Source organism: Sphaerodactylus townsendi, linkage group LG03, assembly GCF_021028975.2.
Source record: "Sphaerodactylus townsendi isolate TG3544 linkage group LG03, MPM_Stown_v2.3, whole genome shotgun sequence".
NCBI classification, from domain to species: Eukaryota; Metazoa; Chordata; class Lepidosauria; order Squamata; family Sphaerodactylidae; genus Sphaerodactylus; species Sphaerodactylus townsendi.
Window position 1 is genome coordinate 11005631 of NC_059427.1, and position 24931 is coordinate 11030561.

The 24931-nt window shown below is 47.8% G+C and overlaps 1 protein-coding gene across 1 annotated transcript; it reads left to right on the forward strand.

The window, feature by feature from the left end:
* The first annotated feature begins 3161 nt into the window (after positions 1–3161).
* On the forward strand, positions 3162–22360 carry LOC125430079 (E3 ubiquitin-protein ligase TRIM7-like). Its single transcript, XM_048491800.1, has 8 exons — positions 3162–3771; positions 6679–6843; positions 8820–8915; positions 10083–10313; positions 11304–11326; positions 12354–12401; positions 17763–17901; positions 21229–22360. The coding sequence occupies exons 1-8, from the start codon at positions 3358–3360 to the stop codon at positions 21808–21810; spliced, it is 1698 nt and encodes a 565-aa protein (XP_048347757.1). The 5' UTR covers positions 3162–3357; the 3' UTR covers positions 21811–22360.
* Positions 22361–24931: the final 2571 nt, after the last annotated feature.

Sequence of the window (24931 nt, forward strand, 5' to 3'; positions counted from 1 at the left end):
GCAAATGCAGTTTCTCTTATTTAGCTGTTTCAGTTAACAAGATTTTGCTTCACTTAGTTTCACACGCACACAGGTGTCTCTTCTTAGGGTAAACCTTTTTAACACAGTTCAGACCACTTTCCTAAAACTCCCACCCTTAAACTCCAAAGGGTCTCACACTGGCTTGGGACAGAATAAGCTCTGGGGTTTCACTAAACCCACTCTTAATTCTGCCAGTTAAGCTAAACACACCCTCATGGGCTCTCCGGCTCAGTAGGTAGGTGTGGTCTCCTCATGAGACACTAGCCAAGCACTCTGTGTGACTTTAGGAGCGTTCCTGTGAGAACAGGTTCCCTCTTGTTTTCCACCGGCACAAGATCTCCTAGCCTTTAGTGGGAACAAGGCTCTTTCCTCTCAGTCTGAGAATACAGGCTCCTTAGCAGAGGTGGGATCCAGCAGGTTCTCACAGGTTCCCGAGAGTAGGTTACTAATTATTTGTGTGTGCCGAGAGGGGGTTACTAATTGGTGATTTTGCCACATGATTTTTTACTCCTCTCAGCAGTAGCGCGCAGAACTTGAAGCAGTCTAGCAGGAGGTCACCGGCGTGCGTGGCAGCCTGCGCGCATTCGTTTCCCGCCCAAGGACCGGCGCAGCAGCTGCGGCCTTGCCACAGTCTCGCCCAGCAATGCCCCGCCCTGGAATGCCCGGCCACGCCCCTATTGTGCCCTGCCCAGCCCCATTGCCGCTACGCCACTGTTTGAATCCCACCACCATGGGAACCTGTTACTAAAATTTTTGGATCCCACCACTGCTCCTTAGCCTTCTCCCCCTTTGTCTCTGACTATCTCTGCCCTTAGACATGATCTCCCCTGACTGAATCTGAGGACTGACAGGATTTGTCACACAAGCCCTCAAACTGCTATCAAATCTCTGCGTTCTCCCTATCTGTCTTTCTGACAGGCTTTTCTTGCATTTACTGTGTTTCCCCAAATCTAAGACAGTGTCTTATATTAATTTTTGCTCCCAAAGATGCGCTATGTCTTATTTTCAGGGGATGTCTTATTTTTCTGTATTCTGTTCATCGGGCATGCTTCCAAACAAAAACTTTGCTACGTCTTACTTTCAGGGGATGCCTTATACTTCACACTTCAGCAAAAGCTCTACTACGTCCTATTTTCAGGGGATGTCTTATATTCGGGGAAACGGTATATTCAGCTAGTTTATAGGCTTATATTCAACTAGTAACCTATCTGTGGCTACTGGCTATTGCATTTCAGCCAGCCAATCAGGTGGCACTCTGGTTAACACTTTGGTGCTCCTGCTCTGGCTAAACTGCACCTCTTCAAATTAACCATATAAAAGCTTAATCTGTCACACATGGTTTTATGTCTGACATATATCACTGCAGATTTGAACTTCAGGTTTTTAAGCTGGACCTAAACCAGTATAGTATCAAATCAACCACTAGAAGGAGCAAACCACACAGGTAACAGAACCATCACTACCCTGGGAAAAAACCCAGAAATTACAAGTGAGGAAAATGCTTCTGCATTGAACAGTGGGTTGGTCCAGATGGTTTGTGTGGTCCCTTCCAACTATGTGATTCTATGAAATACCCTAAACTAAATCTAAAAAGGGGTCAGATGTTGGGAGAGGCGCAGTTGGAGGGCTTGCCCCAGGGCCCCTGCTCTCCCCCCTCCGCCCCTGTACCAGCACCAGCCCCGGGAACACCCCCTCTGCAAACCCCGGGGGTGCCAAGGGAAAGGGCTGCCTTCCTTCCAGGGACGTAGGTATAGATTTTTTATGGGGGGGTTCGGGGGTGGGGCCACACACACACCCGCCCCTAAGCATGGCCACGCCTCCCCAAGGCCCGTCCTTGGCCTAGTGCTTACAAAAGCAGCTCTCCAAGGTTGGGGATGGCAGACTCCCCTGCCCGGCCCTGCCCCTCCCCTCTGGGCAGAGGCATAGAGGGAAAATGGAGCCTGGTGCAAAATCTGAGTTTTGCGCCCCCCCCCCCCCTACCGGGCAGCCGCTATGATGCTGGAATCCATCCCCAAACAGCATCACTTTCAATGGCATTTAAACTAGAGAGCCCAAATTCTCCTTTTAAATCCACCTTAAAGGAAGAATCTGGGGTCCCTAGTTAAACAACATTGAAAGTGATGCTGTTTTGGGGTGGATTATCCCCCACCCTGAAACAGCATCACTTTCAATGTGGCGTAGTGGTTAAGAGCAGGTGCATTCTAATCTGGAGGAACCGGGTTTGATTCCCGGCTCTGCCACTTGAGCTGTGGAGGCTTATCCAGGGAATTCACATAAGCCTGTGCACTCCCACACACGCCAGCTGGGTGACCTAGGGCTAGTTACAGCTTTTCGGAGCTCTCTCAGCCCCACCCACCTCACAGGTTGTTTGTTGTGAGGGAGCAAGGGCAAGGAGATTATAAGCCCCTTTGAGTCTCCCACAGGAGAGAAAGGGGGGGATATAAATCTAAACTCTTCTTCTTCTAAACTGAGGACCTCAGATTCTCCCTTTAAATCCATGCTAAAGGGGATGGATTTAAAAGGGGAATCTGGGAAAATTTGGGGGTGCAATGGTTAAGCTAGAAGCACCAAACTTTCAGGGTATCTTTAGGAGTCTCTCCTAATGATACCACCCAGGTTTGGCGAAGTTTGGTTCAGGAGGTCCAAAGTTATGGACCTCTCCTATTAGCTCCCATTGGAAACAATGGGGGATGGGGGCACCCACTTTGGGAGTCCATAGCTTTGGACCCCCTGGACCAAACTTTACAAGACCTGGGTGGTATCAATAAGAGACTCTCCTGATAATACATCCCAGGTTGGTTAAAGACTGGTTCAGGGGGTCCAAAGTTATGGACCCTCAAAGGTGTAGCCCCCATCTTCTATTAGTTCCCATTGGAAACAATGGCTGATGGGGGCACCCCCTTTGGGAGTCCATAACTTTGGACCCCCTGAACCAAACCTCACCGAACCTGGGTAGTATCATCAGGAGAGTCCCCCAAATAATCCCTGTAGGTTTGGTGCTGCTAGCCCAAACAATGCACCCCCTGCAGGCCAAAAACCGAAAAAGCACTAAAATGTTTTAAAAACCCACAAACGGGTGGGCGGAGCTTCGGACATGAATAGGGGGTTCAAACCCGAGAACCCCCCCTTACCATGCTTCCTTCCGCAGGGGGCGGGCGGGGGGTTGCAAATGCCGGAAGGAAGGAGACGCCCCCTCCCAGGGTTTGCCTGGTGGTTTCTCTTTCCTCTTGCAGCTGAGCTCAGCTCCGCCTCTGAGCGGGAAGAGAAACGCCTGGAGAGGCGGCCAAACCAGAACTGACTCTCTTGCTCCGTCTTTCCTTCCCAGAGGCAGCAGCCATGGCGGAGGGTGCCCAGAAGGAGCTCCGCGAGGAAGCCTCTTGCTCCGTCTGCCTGGACTTCTTCAGGGATCCCGTCATGATCCCCGAGTGCAGCCACACTTTCTGCCGGGCCTGCCTGACCCGCAGCTGGGGGGACTTGCAGGGGGCAGAGGTTTTGTGCCCTCTTTGCAGAGGACCCGCGCAGGAGGGGACCCTCCGGCCCAACCAGCAGCTGGCCAACTTGGTGGAAATAGCCAAAAAATTCACTCTGCAGGAGGCGGGTGTGGAGGGGGGAGTCTGCGAGAAGCACCAGGAGCCCCTGAAGTTTCTCTGCCAGGAGAACAAGGCCCCCCTCTGCCTGGTCTGCGGCAGATCCCAGGAGCACAGAGATCACCAGGAGATCCCTCTGGAGGAGGCGTCCCAAGAAAAGAAGGTGAGCAAGAGATTTGGGGGGGGGGACTTTTTTGGGTTCTTGGGTGTGGCTCAAATTTTCAGTTTGGAGCAAAGCTCTCTCAACCTGTGGTCAATGCTGCTTGGTGATTTGTGAATATTAAGATAATTTCAAATATACAATATTATATTAGTCCCCGCCTCCAGCACACACAAACACAAATTGGCTCCCAAAGCAATGGATTTTTTAAAAAGGCACATAAGGAAAGTGTTTAACCTGGTGATGGAGGGAAGGGCCTGCTGCCACCTCCCCCCAAGGGAGATCCTGTTGGTATTTGCAAGTGTCTATCACAATTCAGACATGAAGGGGTTAACTGGGTGCATGCTAATTAACTGCTGAGGTCAGAGTTTTATGGCCAGTCCATTGATCAAGCTATTGGTCAGCTAACCTCAGCATTGCCTATGTGAGACTAGTCACAGTAGACAGAAGTTATAAAGTAAAGTGTGTTTCTTTGTTTGAACCACACGAGGTAAAACCTTTTGCCTTGCTAGGTAGGCACTATGTGGGAATCACATGGTGCCAACCTATGTAACCAAGTTAGCTTTAGAATAGAAAGCTGTTCTTTATTTTTCTTCCATGTAAACCCTCCCTAATAGAAAGTAAACTCTTTTATAAAAACCAGCAACTGTCTAATGGTCTCTTCTTCTGCTACTCTGCTAAATATATTAAGATAAGAAGTCCAACAGATCCCCCTTTGCTGCTTGCCCTGTCCTGCCCATATTGGTGCCCCAGCTTTTCACTGGAGGCCCCCCTCTGACCAAGGAACCTGTGCAGTGCAATCCCATTTCCTGCCCCTTCAACGGTGGCCTGTTTATTTTCTACAGTGGCCACTCCCTTGACCCTGCCATACTGAGATCCAGCTGGGTGCTGGGGGAGCAGGCTGCCTCCTGAGCAGGCTGACATTTGGGCCAGCCCCCCAAATGTCTCAGCCCAAAGGGGTCCCTGCCCACTCCCAGTGCCGACCTTTGATAAGTTGGGGCTTCCAGCTCTGTGCCGAGGCCATTGTGGTAAGTGTGGAAGGAGGAACGGAAGGCAAGAAATATGCGGAAATTGACCACTATAGGACTATCTGCCATGTCCTCGAGGACACCAGTCCTGATGGATTCTCCCCCCTGCTGAGCCTCACTGCAGCCGTCCCACCAGGAGTCTGGACCCCATGGTGTGGTGGGCTCATACTGTCTTTAGGCCTCCGCCTGGCCTGCTATCAGGCTTGCCTCCCTTTCCCCCCTGAGGGAGGCCCTGCAGTCCAGATTGGCAGTGCTGGCTATTTAGAAATAAGGACGCTTTCCTGTGTGGAGCTAACTATTATAAACAATGTGATGCTTCTCCTCTGCTTTCACCCACCTGCTAAGAGGGAAGGGAGGGTGTTCTGTTCCCCAAGTAAACACAGTCTTTGGTGCCCTGTACTTGGCCAGAACAGAGTGGGAGACGCACAAGCAAGGTGTAACAGTTAAAAAAAAAGGTTTATTGCTTAGAAGAATTGAGAGCCTAACTCCTCCCGGGGTCTGACTAAGATAAGGCACTTGCTTGACTGGAACAACTTGAAGCTTGAGACTTTAATTCTTTCTTGACTTCTTCCAAGAAAGTCCACTTTGTCTGTGCTTCCTCTTGGTTCCTTCAGTGTCCTTTATCTGGATTCTACTTTCTGTTAACACCTTAACTTTATGCTCTCTAGATTATATACACCTTAGACCAGTGATGTGAACTCCATAACGGGTGCCAGGAGTGGCACTCATTCTCTTGTGGGCATTCACTTAACAGAAGTTCATCATGTGATGGGGAATCTCCCCCAATAACATCTAGGCTGGCCTGGGCCTGAGCTTGATTATTTGCATTAAACCTAAGACCTAGTTTTGGGGAAGCCGTGTAGATAACCCTGTTAAGCACTGTTAAACCCCACTGATTTTCATGCGAAGAACTAAAGTGTGATCCTTTACCTGGGAGTAAGCTCGGTTGCTGGCAATGTGGCTTGCTTCTGAGTAAACCCTCCTAGGGTCGTGATTCACCCGTTCGAAGAGTTACATGGTTGCTTCAGAGCAAAGCCACCAACTACCAACAAGCTTACTCCCAAGTAATGCATGCCTCGGAGCCAACCATTTTTTTCTAAACTAAAACCTCAGTATTCAGGTTAAATTGCCGTGTTGGCACTTTACGATAAATAAGTGGGTTTTGGGTTGCAGTTTGGGCACTTGGTCTTAAAAAGGTTTGCCATCATTGCCTTAGACTATACACCATAGACGTAACAGATATTGCAGCCTTCCAACTCCCTTGGCACCTTAGACTGACTTAACTAAACAGGGGCATTGCTGGGTAATAAAAGGAAGACTGCCTCTAGGGAGATTTCTTAAAGGGACAGGGTCTAACTAAAATTCCCTCCCTTAGAATACTGTACAAGGAATTAAACCCATACTAGCTATAGGAAAACTGATGCTTAATAAGAAAATAATAAGAGCTTCTCTGGGGGCATAATAGAGGGGTTTTCTGCTGAGGGAGAACTTAGTTTAAAGTTGAAACTGAAGAGGTCTTGACTGACCCTCTGTGGTGCGGCTGCTTTTAGGACTCTTGGGGTGGCTGCAGATCCCTGGAGGCTCCTTCTCAGGCTTTCCTGTTATCTGCACAGGGACCCAGATGGCTTCTCTCTCCCTCTTTGCCCTCAGAAGTCTTTTTCTTCAATTCCTCCCCCTTCCTCTCTGGGACAAGCCCCCCAACACCAGATTGAAGTCCACAACTCACAGGATTACACTCTGTTACACCCAGCTTTTATATTTTAAAGTTTTTGTGTGTTGTTTTCTACCAAACAAGGCACAAATTATGTCCAGTCATCACAAGGAGAGAAATGGTTTGGGGTGCAAAATGAAACACATTCTACTTCCTTGTTTTGGGCCTCAGGCAGTCTTGGCTGGTAGAAAAGGGAGAGTTTGCCAGAAGCACCAGGAGCCGCTGAAGCTCTTCTGCAAGGAAGACGAAGCCCTCATCTGTCTGGTCTGTGTCCAATCCAAGGAGCACAGAAATCACGAGACCCTTCCTCTTGATGAGGCCTCCCAAGAGTACAAGGTAGGAAATCAACAGAGGAAGAGCCCTGGATCCTTCCCTTCTCTTTGTGAGGAAACACCCTGCAGCTTCTGCCTCAGCCTCTGGGAATCAAAACACCACTCCGCTGACTCCTTCCTGGCTTGGTGGCTCCCAAGGGCATTGCTTCCTGCCCCCTGCCAAGGTTAAAGTCTGGAAATATGATAAAGCGAAGTGATTGACTCACTTCCTGTCCTGTTGTGGTGATGTCTGGCCCGCCCATTGCTTGACTGTGCTATGAGGGGGCAGCCACCTGGCTCCCTTTTTCAACCACACAAACACACACACTCCTTTCCTGATTTTACTTGCTCCAGTTGAGTTTCCTGGGAGCTGGAGGAGAATGTGTGCAGGTTTGGTACGTGGACATATCCCCCACTTACAGTGGCTGCGAGGGAGGAGTTTCCGTCAGTTTGCGCGCAGGGAAGGAGGGCTAGGCATGGAGCTCCCTTTTTCTGAGTCTGATGTTTGGTCTGTCAGTGGCCACTTTGACTGGGATTCGGGTGGGCGTCTGTGATGTGAGCTGCTGCCTGTTAGTTTCACCCGGAAATGCCAGAGAGAAAAATTGGGACCACCTGGATCTCTCCCTCTGAGCCATTGCACTTTAGCACTTTAAGAAATCCTTTCCTGCTCCACATCTCTAGTTGTTTCCTCATAGAATTTCCCCTATTTTGGTGTCCTCTTTCTTGGCCAAAGAGAGTTTGGGAATGTGTGGAATGGAAGATATGCGTTTCTTCTACCGTCCTCCCTCCGAAGCTATCTATTCTCTTGCCAGGAATATTCTCCCAACCCACCCCCTGAGTTCTTTGCTATTTTTTTTTTCAAAATTGTCCCTCCTGGGTGTATTTTTGTGGATTATGAATAATTTTACATGTAAAAAATCCTCCTATCGTGGCACTTGGGGTGGGGTGCAAAGTCCAGGTCATAGCGTTCTTTGTCCCCCCCCCCCCCCCCCCCCCCCCCCCCCCCTCCCGCGGCCGCCCCCCGGCCCCCCCCCCCCCCCCCCCCCCCACCCCCCCCCCCCCCCCCCCCCCCCCCCACCTGGAGCCATCTATTATCTTTCCATCCATATTTTCCCTACCCTACCTGTGATGGAAAATAGTTAGCTGAACTATGTATTAGCTAGAAACATGTGATATTATGCAACCAGTATTATTAGGAAGCTGAAGTATGTGAACATGGAGTTTACAGACTTCATCTCAAAAAGGGGCGTGTCATGGAATTATGCTATCGCTACAGTAAAGGGAAGTCACATATGACTGTGAAAAGCATCTTTGCCTTTTGATCTCCTGGAGGGAGGACAGGAAACTATGCAGAGGTGCCAGGATGAAACTTCAAAGGCCTAAGTTACCTCATGGCCCGAACAGAGTTTTCCTGAGAAGGGGAAAACAAAGGTTTTGAAATTCCATCTTGAGACGTGGTCAGGGAAGCATCTCTGGGCCATGGGCTCCCGGAATGGGGAAAAAGAACCAAAAGGAATGTGACCAGTTGAGCAATCTCTTACTGCATTTATGTTTTATTTCTTTGTTTTGAACTTTTACAATAAATCCTTGAACAATCAGCTGGTCGGGAGTTTAATAGGAGGGAAAAGAACCCGAGATTGAGGTGAGATAAGAGTGGCTCTACCAAACTTAATCTCAGCCTCAGTTGTCATACTACCCCACTCCCCGCCTGAGGTCTTTGCTATTTTTTAAAAATTCCTCCTGTGGTGGCACTTGGGGTGGGGTGGAATGTCCAGGTCGTAGCATTCTTTGTGTCCCTGTTGGGTATCAGAGGAGAGTGGGGCATCATCCCCATGAGCAAGATGACTGTTCAGCATTTGGGAAATGTTGCTGAAGATCCCGTTGCAGACAAAGGGCACTTACATCTAGTTTGGTTGTTACGGACCATTTTGCTTCATGTGTGTTTTGTAATAAACCTCTGAAAAAGGAACCAGTCTCAGTTTTGGGTCTTTCTTCCCCCAGGATAAGTTCTGCAGTAGTCTGGAGGGTCTGAAGGAGGAGAGAGAAAGAATCGTGGGATGTAAAGCAGACATAGAGAAGGAAAGCCAAGACCGGCTCGTAAGTGTCTCCATGGCTGGGAAGTAAACAGATTCTAGATATATTATGGGATGGGGGTGGAGTACAAATAACAAAAGAGGCAACTCCTGCCTTTTCTATTCTCAGGTGTTTTTGGGGGGACGGGGGGCTTTCCAAGGTACTCTGTGCTGTGGGGTAAATCTTGGGCACATGAAACCATTTGTGCTGATTCCCTTTTGAGTCAATGCACGAACACTGGGAGCCAGGAGAAGTCCCTGAAAAGACAGGAGGGTCTCTCCCTCCTGAAGAAATGCTGGGTAGAAATGCTGAGAGATACTTCACCGACCCTCGGCTGGACCAAGGGCCCCTCAGCCATTGCTGATACCAAGGGGGAAATTTCTTGGGATGCTCAGTAGCATGTAGATTTTCCCCCTGCTGTTTTTCCTTTGCCCAAAATGCAGTCAGTTTAAATTGGGAGACCAAGTGAGAGGAAGGGCTTCTCAGCTCTTTTCTACTAAAACATCAAACCTTTTTGTCTATTGAAAAGTGTGGGGGGCGGAAGGGGCGTTAAGCACACGGAGGGTGTTTTGTTGGGGAAACAAATGGCCTGAAGAAGCCCCTTCTAGTCTCTGGGTGTCGTGCTGCAGACAGAGCCCTCTGTGGCTGAAAGAATCCCTCCAGGACTTCCAAGTGAGATCCACGTGTATTTCGGCCCTCAGGATAAGTCTGTGGAAATCTTTCTTTTTCTCAGCTGAATGTGGATGTGATTTCTATGAAAGGCCATAGTGCCCTTCCAACAGAAGTATCCCAAAGTGCCTTTCTCCTAAAGTATCCTAAAGTGCAGCAGTGGCATAGTGGCTAAGAGCAGTGGCTAAGAGCAGGTGCACTCTGATCTGGAGGAACCGGGTTTGATTCCCAGCTCTGCCACTTGAGTTGTGGAGGCTTATCTGGGGAATTCAGATTAGCCTGTGCACTCCCACACACGCCAGCTGGGTGACCTTGGGCTAGTCACAGCTTCTCGGAGCTCTCTCTGCCCCACCTACCTCACAGGGTGTTTGTTGTGAGGGGGGAAGGGCAAGGAGATTGTCAGCCCCTTTGAGTCTCCTACAGGAGAGAAAGGGGGATATAAATCCAAACACCTCCTCCTCCTGCTACCAAGACCAGCTGTGTTTATTCTGCTTACCTGATTTCCTTCTCCTTCCATTTCAGAAACAAGTGACAGGAGAGAAGCAGGAGACGGTCACTAAGTTCAAAGAACTGCACACTTTTCTGGAGGAACAAGAGAACCGTTTGGTGGCCCAGATGGAAGAGGTGGAGAAGGAGGTGGCAAGGAAAAGGGACCAGCAGCTGACTGAACTCTCTGAGGCCCTCTCCTCTCTGGACAGCCTCATACAGGAGATGGAGGAGAAGTGTCAGCAGCCAGACAGTGAACTCCTGCAGGTAAGAGGGGGGCAAAAGCAACTCTGGCTCCCCTTTGGGGAAAAGCTGCCTCCAGACCTTATCTGTTCACCCTTCACTTGGCACAAAAGCAAATGAGCCCTATTTGTATTGCTGTCAGGTTCCCCCCCCCCCCCTTTCGTGGTCTTCTTTCCCATCTGCCATATTTAATTTCCATCCAGCCACAGACTGGAAAAAATAAAGGGACTATTTGAAACTCCCTGATAGACTGAGGCCACTAATCTTCCATCTCAGAAGTTGTCTGTTTGTGTGTCAACCAACAGTCTGGGGAGCTACATGGCAAGTCAAACCTAATTTATGGAATTTGGGCCTAAACTCTCTTTTGCCTGCGCTGCCATGTTGCAATGGTCAATGGCTAGATTATTCTAGCATTGTAACATTATAGTGATCTGTTGCACTAATTCCTAGAATTAGTTTCAAAGAAATAAAGTGCAGGGTGTACCTTTCCAGTTATAACTCTGCAACAATAAGGGCTAAATAGTTACAAAAAGTAAAAGCAGGGGCCCTGCATGATGTGACAATGCTCCTGAAATCTGGCTATTATTTTGCCCTCCAGTGGCAAGAAGGAAAATAGCAGACAGAATTGAAACAAGGAAGGTTGCAGGGGATTCCTCTGTATGCACAGGTGGCCCCAAGAGTGACCCACCCTGATCATAAGACTTCCTGCTTCCGCATGTGGAGAAATCCCTGTGGGAAAGTAGCCACTGCTGAGTCCTCAGAGCAGATCACACAGCTCTACTCTGAAATGGCCACTGCTGAGTCCTCAGAGCAGATCACACAGCTCTACTCTGAAACTCACTGAGATTCCCACCCACTTTTTGGAGACAGACCCCTGCCTTTTAGTGGTGTCTGCTGGCTGAATGCACAAAAAGGGTCAGAGTGCAGAATCCTGCAGGGTCTGAGGGGTTTTCCTGGAGTGTCCTTTCAGCAAGCACTGAGGTCTCTCTTCTTTCTGTCTCTATTTTTCTTTAGGATGCCGGAAGCATCTTGCAGAGGTGAGTGTATCTTTCTCATTAACTTTCGTAACAGTGGGAGGGGTGTGGGTAGCCTGTGAAGAACGTGGTCCTTCAGGATTGTGTCTGTGTTAAGTGCCATTAAATCGCTTCCGACTCACGGCCAGCCGATGGTTCAGTGTCCTGCAAGGTGTCTGATAATTTACGGCCTTGCTCAGATCTTACAAACTGAGGGACGAGGCTTCCTTTGGAGAGTCCATCCATCTCATGTTGAGTCCTCCTTTTTTCCTGCCGCCTTCCACTTATCCTGGCTTTATTGTCTTTTCCAGTGAATCTTGTCTTCTCATAATGTGACCAAAGTACTATTGCGACTGATGGCCAAACCAGGTGTAGCTAAGATTGTGGGTCTCCATTTGTCTGTCAGTGGCAAATGGCTTATGTGCAGAGTCTTGACAACAGTTCTTCAGAGCTCTCTCAGCCCCACCTGCCTCACAGGGTATTTGTTGTGGGGGAGAAGGGAAAGGAGATCATAAGCCCCTTTGAGTCTCCTTACATGAGAGAAAGGGGGGGTATAAATCCAAACCTCCTCCTTCTTCTCCCGTCACTGATTCTCATAGCTGCTGGTGGACCCTGATGGACCATAAATCTGTCTAACCCCCTTTTAAAACTATCTGTGTTTGTGGCCATCACTGCCTTAAGCAGCAATACATTACTGGTTGAGTAAAGAACTATGTCCTTTCGTCTGTCCCAAACTTATTGCTCAACAACTTCATTGTTGAATCTGCCCTATGCTTTACTGAAACCTGGCTAAATGAGAGCATTGATGATAATAGCATGTGCATACCGGGGTTTCAGATATTTCGTTCAGACAGGATTGCAGAATTATCAGGGAAGAAAAAAGGAGGAGGATTATGTATATACATCAACAAAAGCTGGTGTCAAGACATAACAATAATTCAAAAATTCTGTGATGAAAATTTGGAGTCCTTACTTATTAATTGCAAACCCTTTTATTCCCCTCGAGAGATAAATTCAGTTCTGTTTTTTTTGGTTTATATTCATCCACAAGCATCTGTAAAAAAGGCATTAAGAACTCTAACCGATCAGATTATGGAGGGTGAAGCCAAATACCGTGATTCACTGGGTATTATGTTGGGGAGATTTAAACAAAAGCAGTAAACTTAAGGGAAGACCTTACCAAAATACTTTCAGCATGTCAACTGTCCCACCAGAGGCAAGAATATCTTAGACCACTGCTATACAACACTGAAAGATGCTTATCGGTCTTTACCACGAAAGCAGCTGTGTAGGCCATTCTGATCATTGCATATTGATTCACCTTGTACCTGCTTTTACAGACAAAGATTTAAAGCCACAAAACCAATAACATAAATCGAGTGAGAACTTGGACTGAAGAGGCAAAGTTAAAGCTGCAGGCTTGCCTTGACTGTACAGACTGGAATATTTTTTAAAGGAACACCTCTGCAGATTTGGATGAACTCACAGATACTGTAAACATCATATGTCAGCTTCTGTGAAGATCTTGTATACCAACCAGGAACTTGCGATATATATATAGTAACAACAAACGCTTGGTTCACAGCTAAACTTTAAAGAAGCAGTTACTGTCGTTCCAAAGAAGAGGCCTACATGTGAAAGGGTGATAGAATGCTGTACAATCCAGGCCAGAAATGTATTAACAAAGGAGATCAGAGCAGCAAAAGAAACTACTCTGAGAAAAGCTAAAAATCAGTTTTCACCAAACGAGGAACAACAGCAAACATGTGGAAAACTCTCAAAAAATATCACCGGTTACAGTAAACCACCTTCCCAAGCTGAAGGAAATCGTAGCAATTGGCAGACGACCTGAACGTGTTGCTAGCCTGTAGGTTTGAAAACAATCTACAGTCACCTTTCTCCACAACCTCTGTATCTCAGATGCACCAACAATAGCCAAACTTCCTGCCAAACTGAACTCCATTTCATTGGGTTTACATAAACCCCCCCCTGGTGATCTCAGAAAAGGAAGTGCAAGATCTTATTTCACAGACCAGAAGCCTGGAAAAGCACCAGGCTCCCAGACAAGATAACACCTTTCTTGCCTAAAAGTCTGTGTGCTGTCCATAATTGGCCCCCATCTTCACCTCCAAATCTTTAACAAAATCACTAGAGATGTGCTATGTTCCTTCCTGCTTCAAACGCTTCCACTACTCGTCCCAGTAGCTCTAAGAAGCCTTCCATCAAAGGAACTTAACGACTACAGACCAATTGCTCTAACATCTGTAGTTTATTAGAAAACTTTTGAAAGGCTAGTGATAGCACCATTTGAGAAAACCATCAATGGATCCACTGTTGGACCCCTTGCAGATTTGCGTAATACCGAGCAAATAGATTCGGGATAGATGATGCCGTTAATATGGCTTTGCACTATATCCTACAGCATCTTGAAAGTCGCCAAAGACCTATGCAAGGGTCCTTCTTTGTTGACTTTAGTTCAGCATTCAAAATACTATCAGACCGGACGTCTCTTCTAACCAAACTAAATCAGCTAGCAGTACCTTGAGCATTATTTGTAAGTGGGATCACAAGCTTCCTAACAGATAGGAAACAGCAGGTGAAGCTAGGAAAAGATTACATCAGACACCTGTAAAAATGAGCACAGGGTCCCCCCAAGGCTGTGTACTTTTCACCACTTCTCTTCTCTCTGCCAGCCAATACCAATGACTGCATCTCAAATGATCCATCTGTTAAAAAAATACTGAAATTTGCAGATGATACAACAGCAGTGATTGGTCTTCATTCGAGACAACGATGAAACCGCATACAGACGGAGGTTGAACAACTAGCCTCGTGGTGCCACTCTGGAACAATCTAGAACTGAACACACTTAAAACTGCGTAGAAATGGTGGTAGATTTCCAGGAGAGAAACCACTCCCATCCTACACCTCCTCTCTGTACAATACTAGACAACACAGTATCAACAGTAGAGACCTTTAAATTTCTAGGCTCCATCATATCTCATGACCTAAAATGGACACCTAATATCAAAAATGTCATTAAAAAAGCACAACAAAGAATGTTCTTTCTCTCGCCAACTCAGGAAGCTCAAACTGCCCAAGGAGCCGCTGCTACAGTTCTACAGAGGAATCATTGAGTCTGTCATCTGCACCTCTATAACTGTGTGGTTTGGTTCCTGCAACCCAACAAGATCGACACAGACTTCGAGAGAATAATCAGAACTGCAGAAAAAAACAATTGCTGCTAACCTGCCTTCCATTGAGGACCTGTATACTGCACGGGTCAAAAAAAAAGAGGGCTGTGAAAAAGTATTTACTGACCCCTCAAGCATCCCTGGACATAAACTGTTTCAACTCTTACCCTCTAAACGTCGCTTACAGAGCACTGCACACCAAGACAACTAAAGACATAAGAACAGTTTTTTTCCCTAATGCCATCACTCTGTTAAACAAATAATTCCCTGGAAATTAATGTCAAACTATTTATTATATATTTATTATATAATTACTGCACTACTTTTTTCATCATTCCTATTACCCATCTCCTCCCAATTATGACTGTATGACTATAGCCTGTGCTGACATTTCATTTTATTTTATGATTTTACATTTTATGTTTTTATTACTATTGATTGTTTCCTGATTGCTTACTAGACCTATATGACAATCATTAAGTGCTGTACCTTATGATTCTTGACAAATGTATTTTCTTTTATGTACACTGAGAGCATATGCACCGGAGACAAATTCCTTGTGTGTCCAATCACACTTGGCCAATAAAGATTCTATTCTATTCTATTCTATTCATTGGGTGCTCTTGAGTTCTGGTGTTCTGGGAGAGGGAGAAAAAGACATGAAGGCGCTGAACCTAAATCTGCCCTCCTCCATTTCATCCGCACAACCACCCTGTCTGAGAGAGAGAGAGAGAGAGAGAGAGAGAGAGAGAGAAGGCCTGTCTAAGGTCACCCAGGGAGCCATGGGGCTGGATGTGGGCTGAACAGGGTCCTGCAGTCCTCGGCCATTTGGGCTCTTAGCGTTGAGGTGCAGCCGGGTGCTTCACTCTTGGGTTGGCCCCACAGTCCCCCATTCTGACGAGAGCCTCCTGCTGCGAAGCTCCCTCCGTTTTGGCGACCGGTTGCTTCATCCTCTCATCTAAGGGAGCAGGAGGAGGTTTCTTGTTGCCTTTGGGGAGGGTGGGGCTTGAGTCTATCAAAAATAGGAGAGATTTCACTGGTCTGTCGAATTCTGACAAAACACAGCTTTTCGGGTTGCTTTGCTTTCCCTGTGAAACACAATTGCTGAACACGAAGCGTAATTCATTATCCGGTTTTGGTCACTCAGCCCCGCCTTCCCCTGCTCACCCAACAGCCCTTCCAGCCACATGACTCTTTCTTTGGGGTGCTGTGTGGTTTCCGGGCTGTATGGCCGTGTTCTAGCAGCATTCTCTCCTGACGTTTCACCTGCATCTGTGGCTGACACAGAGGATCCTCTGAAGATGCCAGCCACAGAGTGCCGGAAGCAGCATCAGGAAAATATGCATTAGAACACGGCCGTACAGCCCGGAAACCACACAGCACCCAAGTGATTCCGGCCGTGAAAGCCTTCGACAGTACATTGACTCTTTCTTTTTCCAGGCTGCTTTTCCATCACAAAGAGTTGTGTGGCTGGAAGGGCTGTTGGGTGAGCAGGGGAAGGCGAGGCTGAGTGACCAAAACCGGATAATGAATTACGCTTCGTGTTGAGCAATTTTGTTTCTCAGGGAAAGCAAAGCAGCCAGAAAAGCTGTGTTTTGTCAGCATTTGGAAACTGTGCAGCTTCTCTGATTTGCACTGCGCTGGCTTCAGAAGAGGCAAAACTCAATGCACCAATAAAAGGCTTTTGGTGAAGGAAAGGCATGCTCGCTGCAAGGTGGAATTCAAATGTGTAAAAGGCCAAAATCACAGAGGCACACAGGAAGCTGCTGTATCCCAAAACAGACCCCGGTCCCTTTCCCTGGAGGCGCTGCAGACTGAGCCCAGGAGTATCTTCATGCTGAGCAGATTCTCCACCACTAAGCCTCATCCCCTCCCCCAACTATCACCCTGAAGTCCAAAATTATAACCCCACCCCAGCTTTCTTTTTCTTTCGCTGGACATTTGCAAGGCAGAAATGAGCAGGGGATGCCCACCCCCAGGCTAGTAGATTCTGTTCACCTTTGTATCTTGGCATTTCTTTGGGGAAAACAAATATATCCAACTATTTATATTTACTTCCGGAACCCAAACTGCGACGTGTAGTCTCATGATGTTACATCATGCCATCTTCCCTGAGATCTGGTAGGGAGATGAAAATATTATGCCATGAAAGTCTTTGCATTTGTAACATGAATTGTAAAGAGTCAGTTCATCATACCCTGCACCATTGTCCTCTATATAATGCAGCTAGGAGGAAGTTGATTGACAACAGCATTCTCACAGACCAACAGAAAACCCTCTTCCTTCTGGACAATGGCTCAAGAGAGTTGACTGCCAGGTTCCTCTGTACTGTAATTGCAAGGTGTTCTTAACATAACTTTTGAGACATTTTATTCAGTTTTTAAATCATCATTTTAGATGATTTTTAAAAATATAGATCCCTTTTTTGTTATATGTTCTTTTATATATATTTAAGTAAGTATTGTTGCTATCTGAATGCCATTAAAGGTTTCAGTTCAGTTTTTTGGGATATACGGGTTTAAGGGGGAAAAGCTTTGTTTATGGAATAGCAGTTTAGAAAGGCAGACGCTCAACATCCCATAGTGCTGTTTTCCGGTTGCTCGCACATAATTTGTGTTTGATGTTCGGGAGGAGAATTGAAACTCCATTCAGCCACTCCAAAGTTTCCACCTCTGCTTATTCTGCTGCGTGAATCCTTTGCTGTTGCTCAGATGCACCTTTCTGGGCAGGAGGCATAATGAAGGCAGATGTTTCCTAGCACTGTGAACTGGACTGGGGAGCTTCCATTTGCCACAATCATGTATGCAGATCGAATGCTGGCTTAGCTCTGTTTTGCTCCCTGTATTTGTACCTGGTTGTCTGATGTGCCTTCATTAAAAAGTAAATCTCTAGACCTTTCTGTTATGACCATATATAGACCACACAAGCCCATCCCTGTGAGGAAACCACTACTGAAGCTCCTGGGTCTCTCTGGAAGGCAGAGATTGTCAAGAGAATCAAAATCCTGTTCTATCTTCCTTTCCCCAAGTTACCTTTGCTGTGAAGCACAGAAACTATTAACGGGGTGTTTTTGATTCAAGGTATTCCTGGGAGACACCTTGAATGAAAGGATTTCTTAGAACCAATAATTGATTTCTTAGAACCAATAATTGAAGGTTGGGATGTGAAGGACAACAGATACGGGTTGCAGGTCCGGCGGGGGAGAGGCATCCAACGTTCCTTCTGGAGCGCCTTCTCCCTTCACCTTTTATTATGAATCTTATCAGGGTAAAAGACAATGGGAACAGCGGGGGTTTACAGGCAAAGGTTGCACCACCGTGGTCAGTGAAGGCATGTACTTGCAGGAGCCAGAGAGTCTGCAAGTCAGCAGTTTTTGCCTGGGTACACATTAGCCTGGAGGAGAAGGTAGGCACGTGAACGACCCATGAGCTCGGCATGTCAAGCTGAGGGGGGGCTCCCGGCCAGGAGTGTGCTCACCGGGCGGGGCGCCTCCTGTCATCCAGGTTTCCCTACATTGATGAGCAGTAATGTCAGTCTTGTGGTACAGGAATATCCCCAAAACAAGAATAAAACTTATGTATTGCCTTCATTATTATTTAAATTGGCACAAAATATTGTCTAAGCTTTCAGGCACAACTGGCTGGATGTCACCATTGTTAAAAATGCAGAAGGGTGAAAGGCCAGTTCTTTAGGCTGTGGTGGGAAAGGTCTGATCTCGCAGGTATCCTCTAAGGAGTGCAGGAAGGCCTGTACCTTCACTTGGTTGCTGACATAATATTAATGTGTTGTCGAAGGCTTTCACGGCCGGAATCACTGGGGTGCTGTGTGGTTTCCGGGCTGTATGGCCGTGTTCTAGCAGCATTCTCTCCTGACGTTTCACCTGCATCTGTGGCTGGCATCTTCAGAGGATCTGATGTTGGGAAAGCAAGTGGAGTGTATATATCTGTCGGAGTGTCCAGGGTGGGTGAAGAAACATTGTCTGTGAGTAACAAAGAAGGCAACCAGGTCAATAGTTGAGGGCATCTGAATAGAAGTATGAGTAACAATGAAGTCTATAGCATGGGAGTGACAATGGAGATAGCAAGGTCACTGGTGGAGCATCTGAATAGAAGTATCCTGGCCTTTGTTTCCTTTGTCTATGGTCATCCTGTGTTTGTGTGGAGCTGGTTAGACACTGTCTTGACTCTAGTATTTTTCAACACTGGCAAGCCATAGACAATGTTTCTCCACCCACCCTGGACACTCCAACAGATATATATACTCCACTTGCTTTCCCAACATCAGATCCTCTGAAGATGCCAGCCACAGATGCAGGCGAAACGTCAGGAGAGAATGCTGCTAGAACACGGCCATACAGCCTGGAAACCACATAGCACCCAAACGACATAATATTAGTTTGCAGCACATTCTTTGAGAAGTTATGTTCAGTCCAGTCTTTGTTCTTTCAAGGAAATGCAAAATTGTCCCCAGAGCCACTTGAGAAACTCATCTCCCTGGTAGGCTGAAAGCCACGGGAACCCCCCTCCCCCTCCAGGCTCTATGCAGTGCCCATAAGTTCTAAATTCAGTTTTGAGATTTGTTCTCGGATCAGGAGTAAGAGCCGCAACCTGTTCAACCCATCCTTTGCCTCTACTCCTTTTCAGGAGATTCAGGTGTTCGTGTAAATGCTCTTTCACTTGTGATTTCTTTCCAAAAAGTATCCATGGTTCTCTTGTCTCTGAAGGTTAACTGCTTGGGATAGGAGATGGTAGAAATGGGTTGTCGTCTTGTGGGGTTTTTATTGTGCTTGAAGAGCACCAAAAGGCTGCTCTGCCTTTTAATAGGTCAGGAGAAGGCAGGAAAAGCTTATAAGGTCGAGAGGAGGCCATGATGGGCAGGAGAAGGAAGCAGAATTTATTTATTTATTTATTTATTATTTGGGTTTATAAACCGCCCTCCCCCGGAGGGCTCAGGGCGGTGTACAACATAGATAGAGCACAACAACATTTTAGATACAATAAATATACATTAAAACAGCTCTAATAAGAATAAAAATAAACCCTTCCCTATTTAAAATGCAGCATTAATTAATTCAAGATGGCGTCCTCTGCTAATTCCCGTAAACCCCAAGTGGAAGGGGTGGCAGGACCTCCATGATGTCATAACGGAGGGAGAAGAGGAGGAGGGGGCCCCTTATCAACGGCTGGTCTCTCCAAAGGCCCGGTGGAACAGCTCAGTCTTACAGGCCCTGCGGAACTCAGCTAGATCCCGCAGGGCCCGGACAGCTGATGGAAGAGCGTTCCACCAGGCAGGGGCCAGAGCTGTAAAGGCTCTGGCCCGGGTGGAGGCCAGCCGTATCATCGAGGGGCTAGGGATCACCAGTAAGTTGGCCTCTGCTGAACGCAGAGGCCTATTCGGGACATATGGGGTAAGACGGTCCCGCAGGTACGGAGGTCCCAGGCCGCGCAAGGCCTTAAAGGTTAACACCAGCACCTTGAAAATGATTCGGAATTCAATCGGTAACCAGTGCAAGCGGCGGAGCACAGGGGTGATATGTTCTCCCATGGCACCCCCTGTGAGCATGCGCGCCGCCGCATTCTGGACCATTTTCAATCTCCGAATCAGACGCAAGGGAAGGCCCGCGTAGAGCGAGTTGCAATAGTCTAACCTGGAGGTGACCGTTGCATGGACCACAGTGGCCAGGTCAGCTTGGGAAAGGAAGGGGACCAGCCGTCGGGCCTGACGTAGATGGTAGAACGCGACCCGGGTTATATGGGCCACCTGGGTCTCCATAGAAAGAGACGAATCCAGGTGGACCCCCAGGTCGCGAACAGAGGGGGCTGGTGCCAATACAGCCCCCTCCCACACCGGCGGCTGAAAATCCCCAACCTCCCCCCCCCCGTCCCAGCCAGAGGATCTCCGTCTTTGCTGGATTCAGTTTCAGCCTGCTCTGTTTCAACCAACCAGCCACGGCCACCAAACAATGCTGGAGAGCCGCAGGGGCGGTGGCCGCTCCCCCCTCCATCGACAGAATGAGCTGAGTGTCATCAGCATATTGGTGACACGTCAGCCCAAAGCTCCGCACCAACTGAGCAAGGGGTCGCATATAGATGTTAAATAATAGCGGGGACAGCAGCGCTCCCTGGGGCACACCACAATGAAGTGAGCACCTCTGGGACGCTTGGTCCCCACACCACACTTGCTGTGTCCGGTCCCGGAGAAACGAGGCAATCCATTCAAGGACAGTGCCTCGCACCCCGGAAACGGCCAGGCGGTGGGTCAAAAGGTCATGATCGACCACATCAAACGCTGCGGTTAGATCTAACAAAACCAGCAGCGCCGATCCGCCTCGGTCTAGTTGTAAGCGGAGCTGATCTGTGACGGCGACGAGAACAGTCTCCGTCCCATGCCCAGCACGGAAACCGGACTGGAAGGGATCAAAAGCCGATGTGTCCTCCAGGAAACCCCGAAGCTGCTCCAACACCACTCTCTCAATTACCTTCCCCAGAAACGAAAGATTCGAAACGGGGCGGTAATTGGCTGGATCACTAGGATCTAATGACGGTCTTTTTAAGAGTGAGAGGACCACTGCCTCCTTCAACCCACCAGGAAAAACTCCTTGCTCAAGGGAGCTATTGATGATATTCAACAGGTGGGGTCGCAACTCCGCCTGGCACGCTTTAACAAGCCAGGAGGGGCACGGATCCAGAGGACAGGTAGTAGGTCTAACAGCAGCCAGGGCCCTGTCAGAAGTGGCCAGAGGGAAAAATCTGCCAGCTAAAAATCTTTCTCTTGTTTCCTCATTTCCCCCCAACAGCAAATGTGACTCTGGATGCAGACACAGCCCATCCCAAACTCATCCTGTCTGAGGATCGGAAAAGCCTGAGGGCTGGAGAAAAAGCTCAAACTCTGCCCAACAATCCTGAGAGATTTGGCCGTTATTGTGCTGTGTTGGGCTGCGAGGGGTTCACAGGAGGCCGCCATTTCTGGGATGTCCTTGTGGGAAGTGAGGGAGGATGGGCTGTGGGGGTGGCCAGAAAGTCTGTGAGGAGGAAGGGAGAGTTTACCTTTAGTCCTGATGAAGGGATCTGGGTTGTGGGGAAGTGGAAAGGGCACTGTAGGGCTTCCATAGAAGATGATTATGCTCCCCTAACCCTGCCTGGGGAGCCCAAGAGGATCCGAGTCTGTCTGAACTATGATGGGGGTCGGGTGGCCTTTTTCGACGCTGACCGAGGAGCCCTCATCTACGAGTACTCTGGCGCCTCCTTCTCTGGAGAGACCCTCCTGCCCTACTTTGAGGTTGATCAAAAAGGCCACCTCAAACTCTCTTCTTAAGACCTTCTCTTTACACCGAGAGCATCAATAAGAAAATATTGTTTCTCAGAAGCACACACACACACCCCCTCCCCCTTAGTCCTGTAAAGGCCTTTCCAGGCACCCAGCCACCAAAACTGACTGGAGTAAAATGGAGATATCCTGCCCCGTCCCCGTCCCCCATTCCCTTTTTCTTTGTACCTTAATCTGAAAATAAAAGTAACATATTTCACTTTATAAAGAATAACAGGCTGGTTGTCAAGCAGAGCTCTGAATAGACTCCCCCTCAGCCTCCTCCAGCCCCCATTCCTCTCGGGCACGAGAGGAACAACTGAAAAGATCCCTCAGAGGAAAATGAGGCCCTGCAAGTTTAAGTTGATATTCTGGATTTTCTGTTGTTTTTAATTTATGGGGCACCACCTGTCAGGATTTGCTCTGTTCAGCATGGCCTTTCTGAAGGGCTCTGAAGATCCTTTCCCTGTTAAGGTTGCTACAGTCAACACAGTTGTGTTTCAGACACCAGTTGCTGAAAAGATGTTATGGTTATAATAAAGTTGCGTTACCTTGAAAACTGTGCTTTCTTGAATTTGGGGAGGTGGGGGCGCATATTGTAACTTCCCGACTGCTAGAAGTGTGCTGATATTTATTGTCTTGAACCATCCCCAATTCTCCAGTTGCCCAGAAAGAATCGGGAGGGGGATTTGCATAGCCAGAGAGATCAATTGTAATTCCGGCAGATCTCCGGGCCTCAGGTGGTCTCTGGCAACCCAGTGTAAAGCTGAGTAGGGATTTGAACCTCATCAATTCAAGGCTAACATCCTGTGCTCTGAAATTAACTGGCTCTCAGTTTTTATAATTGTACTACTGATGTGTTATGTACTCTTCAGAAAAATCTGGGGACCCATAAGAGTTGCAGGGAGAAATCCCATCCCCCCTCTTTGGGTCAGGCTGCCCAATGAACAGCCACCTGTCAATCTAATGCGCCACCATTTCCTCCTGCCGGATTCATTCTGTGGGGAGAGGGGCAAATGGTAGGTCCCTCCTTTTCCCTAACAGCTGCAGAGAAGCGGGAGAAAGAACTTGAGACGTAAGCAAAGATTCCCATCACTTTGATTGTGGACAGGGGGGTCTGTCACACTCGCAATGCTTACCGGTAGTTTGAACACTTGAGTTCCACATTCAGTCAAAAGACCCACAGCAGTATCTGATGCATCAACAAAAATGCAATCATCCATTTTGTAAACTGTCGTCAAAATCAGTTTTAATAAATCCCTTTCCATTCTAACAGGAACATCTGTGAAAAATATACTTCCTTGAGGGAAATAGCTTCAGTTATTTCATAGAACCATAGAGTGGGAAGAGAGCACAAGGGCCATCAAGTCTATCTGTTAACATTAGTCTTGGTGCAGCATTGGTCTTGGTGCAGCATTCAACGACAGTCCTGCTGTGACCCCAACTCCTCATCGCCACAGCCACCTTCTCAAAAACATCCATGTTTCTACTGCTCTTGGTAACAGCTCGTGTAACCTCTATCTGTGGGTTCTGTGGGGCAGAACTTGGAATGAGTTTGCAACAACAGATTTAAAAAAAACAAAATGGTTTACTTTCTTAACATATAACATCAAACATCAACATTTAATGTCATACTTCAAGGTCCTGTTCAGGTTTCATTTCAAGTCCTTCTAGTTACAGTCTTCTGATATTGCCAAGTCCAATTCTTCCTGCAAGTGGGTTGGCTCCTGAAGACTCCAAGGGCTTGATGAACAGGATTCAACATGATGAAGATTTTCAGGAGAACTTTCACCCATTACAAACATAAAAAGAACCCTTAACAAGGTGTGAAGGGCTTATACAATTAAGGTCCGAGTCTGGTAGCCTTCTGGTGTCCTTTTACCGCTGTGCTATAGAGAGTGTCCTAACCTACTGCATCTGTGTATGGTTCTCCAGTTGCACAGTGGCGAATAGGAAGGCGCTCCAAAGGGTGATCACTACTGCACAAAGGATTATCGGCTGCCCTCTTCCCTCCTTGGAAGAAATCTATAATTCCCGAAGCCTAAATAAAGCCCAAAATATTCTGAGGGACCCGTCTCATCCAGCACACTCTCTTTTTAAACTGTTACCATCTGGCAGACGATACAGGGCCCTCAGAACTAGGACAAAGAGGCTTAGAGACAGCTTCTACTCTAGAGCTGGGGCTATGCTAAACTCCGCTGCTTCATATTGATGTATTTGGGGCTGTGTAGGGATGGGTGGAGGAAGGGGAAAGTGAGGATGATGTATGAGTCTGAAATTGTGTGCATCGAGGAATGCTGCTGTAAATTTCGTTGTGCGTGCACAATGACAATAAAATGCTTATGCTTATGCTTATGCCTCGTCTCCTCCAAACTACACGAGCTCTGCAGCTTTGAGTCTCCACCCCTTTCTGGGTCAACCCATTCTGAGCATGGAGGTTACACTCGCTGGACTACCTACTCATGCCAGATCCCGAGCAGGTCCCCAGTTTCCACCTCCCTCCAGGAGAACCTCTCCCAGGTCCCTTGACAGAGCTCCTAACGTAGACCCTGACAGAAGTGTCGCCACTTGTGCCAGCCATTGTTGTGTGTGCACACCAATCGCTCAAAACCACACCAGCAGTTGCTGCCAACCCCTCCTTAACACTGAATTCAAACTGGCTGTTTCCTGCCCAATGTCCATTTTGGGCATTGCCACCCACCCAAAAGCTGTGCTTCTGATTGGTCGACCCACAGTGAGCAGAAAATGAAGCCTCCCCCCTTTTCTATTTGTGGATAGAGTCCGGTGCAGGCCTCAACATGGCAAGCGGCAGCAAAACACAATGCATCACATCACATTCCCACTCACAGCATCACATCACATTCCCACTCACGTTCTCATATTTTTGTGGAAAACGAGACAACACACATACACACACCTGCCCCGTGATAAGCCCCCTAGCATTCGGCCCAAAGTGCACATCTCTCTAGCTATGTGCCCCGAGCAACCAGTACATGGTGGCGAGTTTACCTCATGATTTTTGAAAAGAATCTCCAAATTGGCAATTTTTGAAAATCCCGGGATGAGGGAAATATCGCGGGTCAAACCTGCTTAAGAACCGGGAACCACTTCCTGGCAAGACCGGGATATT